At 34.8% G+C, this 12,178-nt stretch overlaps 1 protein-coding gene and 1 pseudogene across 13 annotated transcripts in view; one reads left to right on the top strand and one right to left on the bottom strand.

Moving 5' to 3' along the window:
- The window catches only part of CARF (calcium responsive transcription factor), an 82,999-nt gene that overhangs the window by 35,457 nt on the left and 35,364 nt on the right, over window positions 1-12,178 (bottom strand). For 12 of the 13 annotated variants that reach the window (XM_049615140.1, XM_049615147.1, XM_049615146.1 and 9 more), the window contains 5 exons: window positions 11,879-11,999; window positions 7,558-7,701; window positions 4,339-4,572; window positions 1,992-2,154; window positions 946-1,009 (listed from right to left, as the gene is read on the bottom strand). In XM_049615140.1, the coding sequence (XP_049471097.1) occupies window positions 946-1,009; window positions 1,992-2,154; window positions 4,339-4,572; window positions 7,558-7,701; window positions 11,879-11,999 (726 nt within the window). Of the gene's footprint in view, window positions 1-945; window positions 1,010-1,991; window positions 2,155-4,338; window positions 4,573-7,557; window positions 7,702-8,090; window positions 8,382-11,878; window positions 12,000-12,178 lie in introns of those variants that run through there. The other variant, XM_049615151.1, reaches the window with a different exon arrangement.
- On the top strand, window positions 8,041-9,266 carry LOC125910889 (cell division cycle protein 123 homolog; annotated as a pseudogene).

Genomic DNA, 12,178 nt, shown 5'->3' on the forward strand with positions numbered 1-12,178 from the left:
ACATGCTCTTCCAACTAAGCCAGCCAGGCATCCTTTATTTTTTATTTTCAATTTGTTTTGGTATAGTTGACACACGATGTTACATTAGTTCCAGGTGTATAACACAGTGATTCAACTTCTTTATATGTTATGTTATGCTCACAAGTGTAGCTATCATACAACACTATTACAACATTATTGACTATATTCCCTATGCTGTGCCTTTTATTCCCATGACTTATTTATTCCATAACTAGAAGCCTGTATCTCCCACTCCTCCTCACCCATTTTGCCCATTACCTTACCATCCCTTCCTTCTGGCAACTATCAGTTTGTTCTCCGTATTTGAAGTCTGATTCTGCTTTTTGTTTATTCAGTTGTTTTGGTTTTAGATCCCACATATGAGGGAAATCATATGGTATTTGTCCTTCTCAGTCTGATTTATTTTACTTAGCATAATACCCTCTAGGTCCATCCATGTTGTCACAGAAGGCAACAGCTCATCCTTTTTTATGGCTGAATAATACACATGAAGAAGTTTAAGCAGCTGGAATTATTTTGACAAAACCTAACATAGTTGCTCTTGTCTCTTTTGGCCATGGTTTCCTCATCCATAAAATTTGATTAGATGAGATAATACCTTAAATGTCTTCCAGTTTTGGGGCACCTGGGTGGCTTAGTCAGTTAAATGTCTGACTCTTGATTTTGTCTTAGGTCATGATCTCATAGTTTGTGGGTTCAAGCCCCATGTCTGGCTCTGTGCTGACAGTGCAGAGCCTGCTTCGGATACTTTCTTTCCTTCTGTCTGCCCCTCCCCCTCTCATGCTCTCCTGCTCTCCTGCTCCCTCCCTCTGTCCCTCCCTCTCTCTCTCTCTCAAAATACATATTTTTTAAAAATTGAAAAAAATAAGTATCTTCCAGTTTTGACACTGATTTTATATTTTAAAGATATTCAGGATAACATACCTTCTGCAAATGTAACTGTCACAGTCTCTCTGAGAATATGCCCATTATCTGTAGTCCACTGAAGCTGAAATGGAAACATTTATTTCAGTAAAAACAATAAAGAATTTATATTGCAAAATATTTTAAAACATCAATACAACTGTCATATTTTATTCAATGACAGTACAATTGTGTTTTATTCAGTGATTACTCTCTTCACTTGTTTATATTCTTAAAGCACAAGTATACTTCACCATCCAAATACATAAGCTTCCCAAGTTCAGATAGCAAAAATTTGGATAGCAAGCAGAGATGGCAAAGATCATCACTAAACAAATCCATTTTACTTCCTGAACTTTGGACAGTGAATAATCAAGAGAGTTTTGGATGGAAAAGAATAGTAGGACTAGCTTAAAATCTGAATCTATTCAGTTAAGAAGACATAATTTGGATAGTAAAAACATGGAGAGCAAAAGGTATTGCTACTAGGATTTTAATGCCATAATTACTGTCTGTACTATAATTAGTTTTTGAGTAATTATATTATTCCCTTCAGAGTAAGCAAAATTTTCATAGAAATGACCAATATTCAGGGGTAATTAAAGCATCACAGTTGATGTAAAACTGATATCCGTAGATGGCATACAAAACCAATATCATCCCTTTGTAGATACAAAAATGCTGTGTATTCAAGTCTGAACTATTGTACTGAAAGTTGTCAACCTATTTAAAAAGAGAGGGAGATATACACAGTATATACTCAATAAATATCTGTTAGATGAATAAGATACACTTTATACAGAGATAAAATAATGTTGATTTTTAAATGAAGATTACTATTGTTATTATAGTCAGAGATGGCTATTCACTGATATTTCTTCTTGTGACAGTAATATACAAATTTCAGTCAAATCATCATCTGAGGGTTCACAGTGTTTACATTTTAAGAGACTTTTTTTTTCTTTCATCACAATCATTTATATGGCCTATTAACAACAACCACTATAAGGCCAAAGAAATAGAGAAAGATTCTATAATAAAACAAAGAATTACAGTTGTAATCATACCGTTGCTGGAATAATATCTGAGTTATACACATTATCTCCATTTCTCAAGGCTTTCTGTACCTCATGGATGTGATTTTTAATATCATTTACAGTTGGAAAAAAGGATAAGTTATGTCTTTCAGGCACCTCATCAGGTTTAAATAGTTCTCTTTCCACAAATTTTCTGTGGAGAGCATAAAACAAAATAAAAACATAAATAATCTAGCAATATACTTCAGATAAAATGAGAAAAAGTTCTTCTTTAGCATAAACTTCTGTAAAGCATGGTTTATAGCTTTAGAATTTATTATTTTTCCAGTTTAAATTTTTTCATACATTAAATCAAAGAAATCATATGGATTAAAAAAATGTAGTATTTTCATTAAACACCTACGTATCTTAGAGTGAGCTTTTTGACATTTTTATGAATTTTTAAAAGAATCACTATTTTCAGTTTAGGCATAATATGTTTTGAATGTTAATGATGTCAAGCAGTGTACTAAACATTTGACATCAAGGATCTCCATTAATGCTTACTATAATCCTGTGAAGAAAGTGCAATTATCATTCTCACTTTACAGATGAGGGAACTGAGGGCTGCTGACATTAAATAATTTGCCAAAGCTATACATCTAGCCAGTAAGTAAGAAAGCTTGGGCCTACATCACCTTACACTGTTGCCAAAAGGCATCACTTACTATATAAAATGTGATCTGCTCCAATTTTATAAGTAGATAAAAGACAGTATAGAAATAGAAGACATCACTGACATATAAATGTATACAAATACATAAAAGAAATGATAAAGTCCATTAAGATACAAAACAGATGAACACAAAGGAAAGGAAGCAAAAATAATATAAAAACAGAGAGGGGGACAAAACATAAGAGACTCTTAAATATGGAGAACAAACAGAGGGTTACTGGAGGGGTTGTGGGAGGGGGGGATGGGCTAAATGGGTAAGGGGCATTAAGAAATTTACTCCTGAAATCATTATTGCACTATATGCTAACTAACTTGGATGTAAATTAAAAAAATAAATAAAATGGAAAAAAAAAGAAATGATAAAGTGCAGTATTTATATGCTTCGTGCATTACATTCTATAGACCATACTGCAGAGCTGTATTATACCTCTGTTCTTAAGATTCAAGTTTAGTAAATAATGTATGGTTTTACCAAATTTGGGGTCTATTCTAACAATGCCCCAATGAAAATGAATATAAATGTCTAATAAAGTTGTTAAATAGGAAAAATCATATATTAATTAAGAAATAATCCTAGGAAATACTCACTGTGTTGTTCAGATCAGACTACTGTAACTAGTTATAACTACACTATAACTAGTAGGAATAAGGCCAGGAATAAATATCAGAAATCATGGTAAAGAGCACAGGCTGTAGAATTAGATCTAGATTTCAGTTCTGCCTCTACCTCTTAAGCCAATTATTTAACCACTCATAGTGTCCATTTTCTCATGTGAAGAATGGAGGTAAATATATCAACTTTATAGAGTTGCAGGAATAAGTGAGATCGTGCATATAAAGTGCATACAATATCTGTTACATACATAGTAAGCGCCACACAATAATTATTGTATCTTGAGTATCAATAACATTGGACCAGAGTGCTACATATAATTTCATCATACAAAGATCTATGTACTTAAATGAATATTGCTTTATAACTTCCGTTAATAAAAAGCTTTCTAGTAAAAAAAAAAAAAAGAACTATCCATGTTCTTTTGTTGTAATACAATTTAATTGCATTTCAAATAGCTTAAATAAGTATCTTGGCCTAGGTTTTAAAATCTTTGGTTCTACAAAGGTTCTTTTTAAAGGTATTTATTACATAATTCAATTTATATATCATTCAGAAATAGTCCAATTTGTTAAATCTGATTATGGAATATTTTAAATGAGTAATTTGAATCATTACTCATGGCTTGCCAAAGATCTGCTACAAAATGATCAGTTCATAATAAGATTATTTTAATAAATTAATAAATTATAATCTTTATCTACTCTGATAGCATACATCCTGGAAAATGTCTATGATAATAAAAGTGTTATTATTTTTTTACTTTTTTAATGTTTATTTATTTTGAGAGAGAGAGAAAGCATGCATGCATGCATGTGGGAGAGGGACAGAGAGAGAGAGAGAGAGGGAGAGAGAATCCTAAGCAGGCTCCACACTCAATGCAGAGACCAATGCAGGGCTCAATCCCACGACTGTGAGATCATGACCTGAGCTGAAATCAAGAGTTGGACATTTAACGAACTGAGCCACCCAGGCACCCTGGTAAGTGTATTATTTAAACCAACAAACAAAAATGAAAAATGTAAAAGAACAATTTGTTTTTACCATACCTTAGCTGTTTCCTTACTGCATACACTTGTTCTATTCCTTGTGACACTAATTCTTGAATCTTATGTGCTACTTGAGGATGTAGACGTGAGGGTAATGCGCAATTTTCATCCCTAATTGCAGTTTCCTCTTCTTCAAGAGAAGGCACAGGAAAAGGGGAAGGTGACAAAGCAAGGCAGGAAGTTTCTAACTCGTGATACTGATGAGCTTGCTTTGTAGGTAACTGTACATACCATCTGAGAAGTGGAAATATTTAAAATTATGCTATTAAACAAAGGCACGAATCATAGTTACTTATGTTAAACCTCATCAAGAAAAAGAATAACCTTTTAAGAAAAGATTATATATTAAATGAATATAATTAGCAATTTAAAACTAATAAATAAATCTTAAAATGTCCTCTGCTTGTTCTAAGTTGGTTCTATACTCAATTAAATAAAAATCTTTATGAACCTTTATAGACTTTTACTCTGGCCCTAAAGTTAAGGAGGGGTATAGGAGTTAAATATATATGAAAATCGTATTTTAAATTTCATGTTCCAGAATTCAAGCTGTATTACAAAGCTGTAATCATCAAGACAGTATGGTACTGGCACAAAAACAGACACTCAGATCAATGGAACAGAATAGAGAACCCAGAAATGGACCCACAAACGTATGGCCAACTAATCTTTGACAAAGCAGGAAAGAATATCCAATGGAATAAAGATAGTCTCTTTAGCAAGTGGTGCTGGAAAAACTGGACAGCGACATGTAGAAGAATGAAACTGGACAACTTTCATACACCATACACAAAAATAAATTCAAAATGGATGAAAGACCTAAATGTTAGACAGGAAATCATCAAAACGTTAAAGGAGAAAAGAGGCAGCAACTTCTTTGACCTCAGCTACAGCAACATCTTACTTGACATGTCTCCGAAGGCAAGGGAAACCAAAGCAAAAATGAACTGCTGGGACCTCATCAAGATAAAAAGCTTCTGCACAGCAAAGGAAACAACAAAACTAAAAGGCAACTGACGGAATGGGAGAAGATATTTGCAAACGACATATCAGATAAAGGGTTAGTATCCAAAATCTATAAAGAACCTATCAAATTCAACACCCAAAAAACAATCCAGTCAAGAAATGGGCAAAAGACATGGATAGACACTTCTCCAAAGAAGACATCAGATAGCCAACCAACACATGAAAAAATGCTCAACATCACTCATCATCAGGGAAATACAACTCAAAACCACAATGGCTAACATTAACCGCTCAGGCAACAACAGATGTTGGTGAGGATGTGGAAGAAGAGGATCTGTTTTGCACTGCTGGTGGGAATGCAAACTGGTGCGGCCAGTCTAGAAAACAGTATGGAGTTTCCTCAAAAAATTAAAAATAGAACTACCCTATAACCCAGCAATTTCACTACTAGGTATTTATCCAAGGGATACCAGTATGCTGTTTCGAAGGGACACATGCACCCCAATGTTTATAGCAGCGCTATCAGTAGCCAAAGTATGGAAAGAGACCAAATGTCCATGGATGGATAAAGAAGATGTGGTATATATATATACAATGGAGTATTACTCAGCAATCAAAAAGAATGAAATCTTGCCATTTGCAACTACTGGATGGAACTGGAGGGCATTATGCTAAGCGAAATTAGAGAAAGACAAATATATGACTTCACTCATATGAGGACTTTAAGATACAAAACAGATGAACTAAGGGAAGGGAAGCAAAAATAATATAAAAACAGGGAGGGGGACAAAATGTAAGAGACTCTTAAATATGGAGAACAGAGGGTTACTGGAGCGGTTGTAGGAGTGGGGATGGGCTAAATGGGTAAGGGACATTAAGGAATCTACTCCTGAAATCATTGTTGCACTATATGCTAACTAACTTGGATGTAAATTTAAAAAATAAATTAAAAAAAAAAAAGCCAGCTCTGAAACATGATAAAAAAATTTTCATGTTAAGTAAATTTTACCTCAAAATAACAAGACTTTTAAAGTCATCATCTTTTATTTATTTGTGCATTTAAAGTGTGTGTATTTATTTTGAGAAAAAGAGAACAAGTGAGGGAGGGGCAAAGACAGAGGGGGACAGAGGATCCAAAGTGAGTTCTTTGCTAACAGCAGAGAGCCCCATGTGGACTCAAACCCACAAACTGTGAGATCATAAACTGAGCCAAAGTCAGACACTCAACTGACAGAGCAGCCAGGCACCCCTAAAGTCATCATCTTTTAAATTGTGTATTTTCCCATTTTCCAATTTTGTCCCCAAATTATAACTTCTGTGTTCCACCTATAATCTGTCTAAACAAAGAGTGGCTATAATTCAGTGCCTATTGAGTTATGTGGGAGAATCTTCTCTGACAGGAACTCAATAAACTGCCTCTAACAGCACCCCATCTCCAATTGCCCCAATGAGCAAGAGAATTAACTAGAAGATGAATACAGATCTTCCATACAGCAGTGCAGTGCCCAAAAAACAGATGCTAGGAAAATGAAATGATCTGGTAGGATACTGTTTTAATTGATACTTTTGTACAAAGTGCTTGCAATGATTGATATTGCATGAAATGGAGCCTACTTAAAAATTATATGCAATGTTCTCTAACCTGGATGATCTAATTATTGACTACTCATTTTCTATACATCTGAAAGTTTTTCTAAAGTTCACACAAAAACTATATTCCGTATATTTAATCCCATTGCATTACTGTAAATTCTTCACCTAGACTGAATATGAAGGAAAGAAGGAAGGCTAATATTTCTTCTTATATAAAACCTGAAGCCCAATAAGTACAAAATGGAATTATATGTAGGGCTTAGAATTAATTTCTGGCTGTCATAGATAATCAAAGATGGGTAAAAAAAAATACATACAGGTGACTGCAAGTTCGGTTCCAATGAAGTGTCAGAAACAAAGTGTGAAATACATAATGATATGTGTTATTAAACCTGTATTTGTCATTTTGGGGGAAAACTTCCATATGGTATATGCAATTCTTTGGTCAGCATTATCCAAACATTTGGTTGATAAACTCAATGGCTTATACAGCAACAAACTGCTTTAATACCTAGGAAATCACTAGTGAGAAATGTCCCTTATAAAAACCTTTTCTTAATGAAATAATTAGAAAACATAATTATAGTTTCTCTTACAGCAAAAAAATCTTGTAAATGGAGCTAATTTGTAAAAATTAAAAAAATGATATAAATGTCATACCTAAGAACACCACCAGCATCTACCAAATTCTTCTTTAGCATGTTAAAGGCTTTTTCCTGCTCCATTCGGATTATTTTCTTGTCAATTTTTGGGTCTGTAGGAACTCTATATTCAGGAAACTTCTGTACCTTTTTAATGTAAATCCTTTTTATAAAAAAAAGAATTTGTTTCATTATATTATAATCTTAAGAAAATCTAACTTATCAAGCAAAGGTTTAAGTATTAAACTTTTAAAAAATTAAATTAAATTAAAAAGCATTCAGAAGATTATGTTGAAAAATAAGCCATATTTCAGTGCATAATACTTAGCAAATGAACAATACTCATGATGTCAGTAAAAGTATCTGAATATTTATGGATAGTAATTTTGTTTCTGGATTTCCCTCTTCTCAATTCTTCTGAAAGCCATAAAAAACTCCTGCCTGGGAGTTCCAGGAGGGTGCTGGGAGAGGTGGGGGTGGTGGCGGCAGCAGCAGCTGGAGGATGAATACGGGGCATTTCTCCATGTGGTATCCACTGTTCTGAAGCCTTACCATCAAGTGTGTCTTCTTCCACTTCCTCAGAATGTGAAGGATTATTTACTCCATGATGGAACTCTGGTGGTTTCAGGAAGAGAAGATCCGCCAACACATTCTCAGCCAGTGATGATGAGGCAGAAGAAATGTAGTGGTCGGATGATGAGAACATGGCTATGCTTATGGCACCAGGATTTCCCAAGTTTACCACTAAAGTCCATGAAGCTATGGATTCCCCAGGGTTAAGGGTGGGGGGGGGGGGGGGGGGGGGGGTGGAGGCAGTGTATTTCCTAGGCTTAACTGGAGTGCTCCAAGGGATGCAAACTGGATAGCAATGAACAGTTCTCTGAAATGTAAAACATTCAGTGACAACTTTCCATTGTTCAAGAGTTCTGATTTCATCATTCTTGACTTCACTCAACCATTTATTCATTGCACTGATGATTCTCCAGATCCTCGTACAGAATATGAACTTGTTCTTCAACAATGGTGTGAATTAATTTCTGGGGCTGAGTTCTGATGTTTTGTTAAGGAAAACAAGCTTACTGGTATTTTTCAAAGGGACTATACACAATACTATGATCATATTTCTAAACAAAAGGAAAAGATTTGCAGGTGCATACAAGAGTTTTCCAAGAAACACAGTATAAATTCTTAAATGAAGACTTCGCGTTGGATGTATCTAGAAACAGCAGTGGGAAGGTGTAGCTGATTGATTTTAATCCATTTGGTGAAGTTAACTGATTCACTGCTGTTTACTTGGGAAGAGCTGATATCTGGGAGAAACTTAAAAGGTGATTTTAGTGAAAGAGATGCCCTGGAGCAGGATTCTCCAGCTTTCAGCAGCACAAATAGTGAAGTAACAGTTCAACCCAGTCCCTATCTGAGTAACCAACTTCCCAAGGACTTTGTAGACCCGAATACTGGGGAGAATGCTCACAAACTCACAGATTTTCTTAAACTGAAAAGAAATCAGCAAAAGGATAACTGATTAGAGCACCAGAGTTCAAGTCTGAGGTAAAAAGGAACTACCTTGGCATCAAGAGGCTGCTCTGAGCTCACAACCTCCTCTTACCCCATTCTGTCAGGGTGGGAGGCAGGGTAAAATCAGTAGCTTTTTATATCCATGTATATTAAGCTAGAAAAAATGGAGGGACTTTGCTACTTGTAAAAATAAATAATAAATAGATCTTAAGCATAAAAATAAAACAAAAACTCATGCCTGGATTATTTTAATAGCTTCCTTCTGGGCCTCTGGGCCTTGTTCCTTAAACCTACTTGATATATCAATGCTACAATAATTGCTCACATTTGTAGTTCTCTGTTGAAGAATTTATCTGCTCTTTAATCAAGTACATATGTCTTGGCAGCATTCAAGGCATTCCATATGACTCTACCTTATTCACCTAATCTTTCAAGTACTTCAAACATAAAATTGCTTTTTCTGTGAAGTTTATCATTTCAATGTTCCTTCTCTGATACCAAAAATACAATCACACCATATCTTTATTTATAGAATGCTCCTGGTCTACAAACAATTATCTTCTCTCTAATTCTCTACCTACCTACCCAAATTCAATCTAAACTTCAGCATCCAGGTTAATTTGTACTTTTCCTGCTAATGAGTTTGCATGGATATATTTCTTCTCTGATGAGTTAGCTAACTGACACATTTGGTACTATATACTATACTATTATGTTCTCCAATAGTTTTTTTGTTTTGTTTTAATGTTTATTTAATTTTGAGAGAGAGGGACAGAGTGTGAGTGGGGGAGGGGCAGAGAGAGAGGGAGACACAATATGAAGCTGGCTCTAGGCTCTGAGCTGTTAGCATAGAGCCCGATGTAGGGCTCCAACTCATGAAATAGTGACCTGAGCCGAAGTCGGACACTTAACCACCTGAGCCACCCCTGTGCCCCTCCCACAGTTTTCTGTTTCCTGAGGTACCCCAACAATATTTTAAGTTTCCCAAGAGTAAGCGAAATCTTAAGACTCTTTCAGTCTCCTTCCTTCCCAATGTATTGCTGAGCATGGAGTAGATACCGAAAAAGTACTTGTAGAATGACAGAGAATAAAATTATTTCTTTATACACAGAGATTTTCCCTTAAGTTATACCTGAGATTTTATATTGCTTATATTTAAAAGCAGTTGAAAGTTTTGTTTCACAGTCAGGTTTAAATATTGCCTAAAGTTAACATTATCAGATTAAATATGAAAAGTCTTCTGAACTGGCTTTAAAAATTTCTTGAGAATGCAGAGGTTTGTGTATGACATGTGATAACGAAATAAAATGTTCCAAAGATCAACTAAACCCTGCCTTTATATGTTATCTTTTTAAATTTTATTTATTTGATAATTTAAAAATTTCAATGTCTGAAAAAGAAATATTAGAAAAGAACATAATAAAAACCTTTTATTGCTTCAAATTTTTCACTCTCACCCAGAGCAATGGCCAGTCTGTAGTCCTATTCTATTTAAAACGTACTGTGTTGATTTTGTACATTGCTGGTATGAATGTAATTCGTAAAATTTCTCTAAAGAACAACTTTCTTTACAATACCTGTCAACATTTAAAAGAATATAACCTTTGCTCTAGCAATTTCATTTCAAGAAATTTATTCTACTGGTATTCTTGCACAAGTATACAAACAGGCATAATGTTATACTGCAGTTTTATATACAATAATAAAGAATACTTTTCAGAGCTTACATGTCCATCATCAGAGGACTAATTTTGTAAATGACAATTCATCCATAAATGTAATATTGTATGGCTACTGAAAGAATCATGAAACTAACATAATGGTATCTGTCAGTTGTATTTCAATTTTTAAAATAAATAAATAATGGGGTGCCTGGGTGGCTCGTCGGTTAAGTGTCCGACTTCGGCTTAGGTCATGATCTCACGGTCCATGAGTTCAAGCCCCACGTCGGGCTCTGTGCTGACAGCTCAGAGCCTGGAGCCTGCTTCTGATTCTGTGTCTCCCTCTCTCTCTGACCCTCCCCCGTTCATGCTCTGTCTCTCTGTGTCTCAAAAATAAATAAACAATGGGGTGCCTGGGTGGCTCAGTCAGTTGAGCGTCCGACTTCAACTCAGGTCACGATCTCGCGGTCCGTGAGTTCGAGCCCCGCGTCGGGCTCTGGGCTGATGGCTCAGAGCCTGGAGCCTGCTTCTGATTCTGTGTCTCCCTCTCTCTCTGCCCCTCCCCTGTTCATGCTCTGTCTCTCTCTGTCTCAAAAATAAATAAACGTTAAAAAAAAATTAAATAAATAAATAAACATTAAAAAAAATTAAAATAAATAAATAAAAGGAAGGAATCAGTTCGTTTTTATGTACAAATATGGAGGCAGCTTTGAGACACACTGGGAATGAAATAACAAAAACAAAGCATAGAGTAGTATATGTCATTGCATCCACACTAGTATGAGGCAAAATAGTTGTGCAGTAAATAACCATAATAGGTATTCAGAATGGAAATAAAGCAATGTGAATTCACAGCAGGAAAGAATGTACACAACTACCTAACTTTAAGGAAAGAAAATATTATAAGTTTTACTGAGATTTCAACATTTTTGAGTGTAAAGGAGCATATATATGTATGCATATACACAGAATATCTTTGGAGGGTTACACAAGAAACTGTTAAGAGTTGTTGCCTTAAAAAGAGACATAGGGTTAAAGATAAAAGGAAACTTAGGTTTCACTGTGTACTTTTTGGCACTGTTTAAACTTAATAGAAATGTGTCTATTAGCTATTAAAAATTAAATATTTAAAAAAAGGAAATAAAAAAAAATAAAGCTTACCGGGCTGGACAAGTGGCTTTGTAGAGCTGACAAGACCTGCTTTCCTGTTCACTGATTTTTTTAAACTGGAAACCTTTTCTCCTTGGCCCATACTGACACTCCATTACCACAGCTCTACTCCCTGTAGGCCAAAACCAACTATTGATATTAATTGAAGTATCCATCTGTTCTGGACACTAGAATAAAAATAACTTAGTGGTGGCAATATCAAAATTTACACTTTCGATTATGCAACTTTAAGGAAAGAAAACATCAGTAAGTCTTACTAAGATGTATAAACATACAAATTTAAGAGTTTAT

Source organism: Panthera uncia (assembly GCF_023721935.1).
Source record: "Panthera uncia isolate 11264 chromosome C1 unlocalized genomic scaffold, Puncia_PCG_1.0 HiC_scaffold_3, whole genome shotgun sequence".
NCBI classification, from domain to species: Eukaryota; Metazoa; Chordata; class Mammalia; order Carnivora; family Felidae; genus Panthera; species Panthera uncia.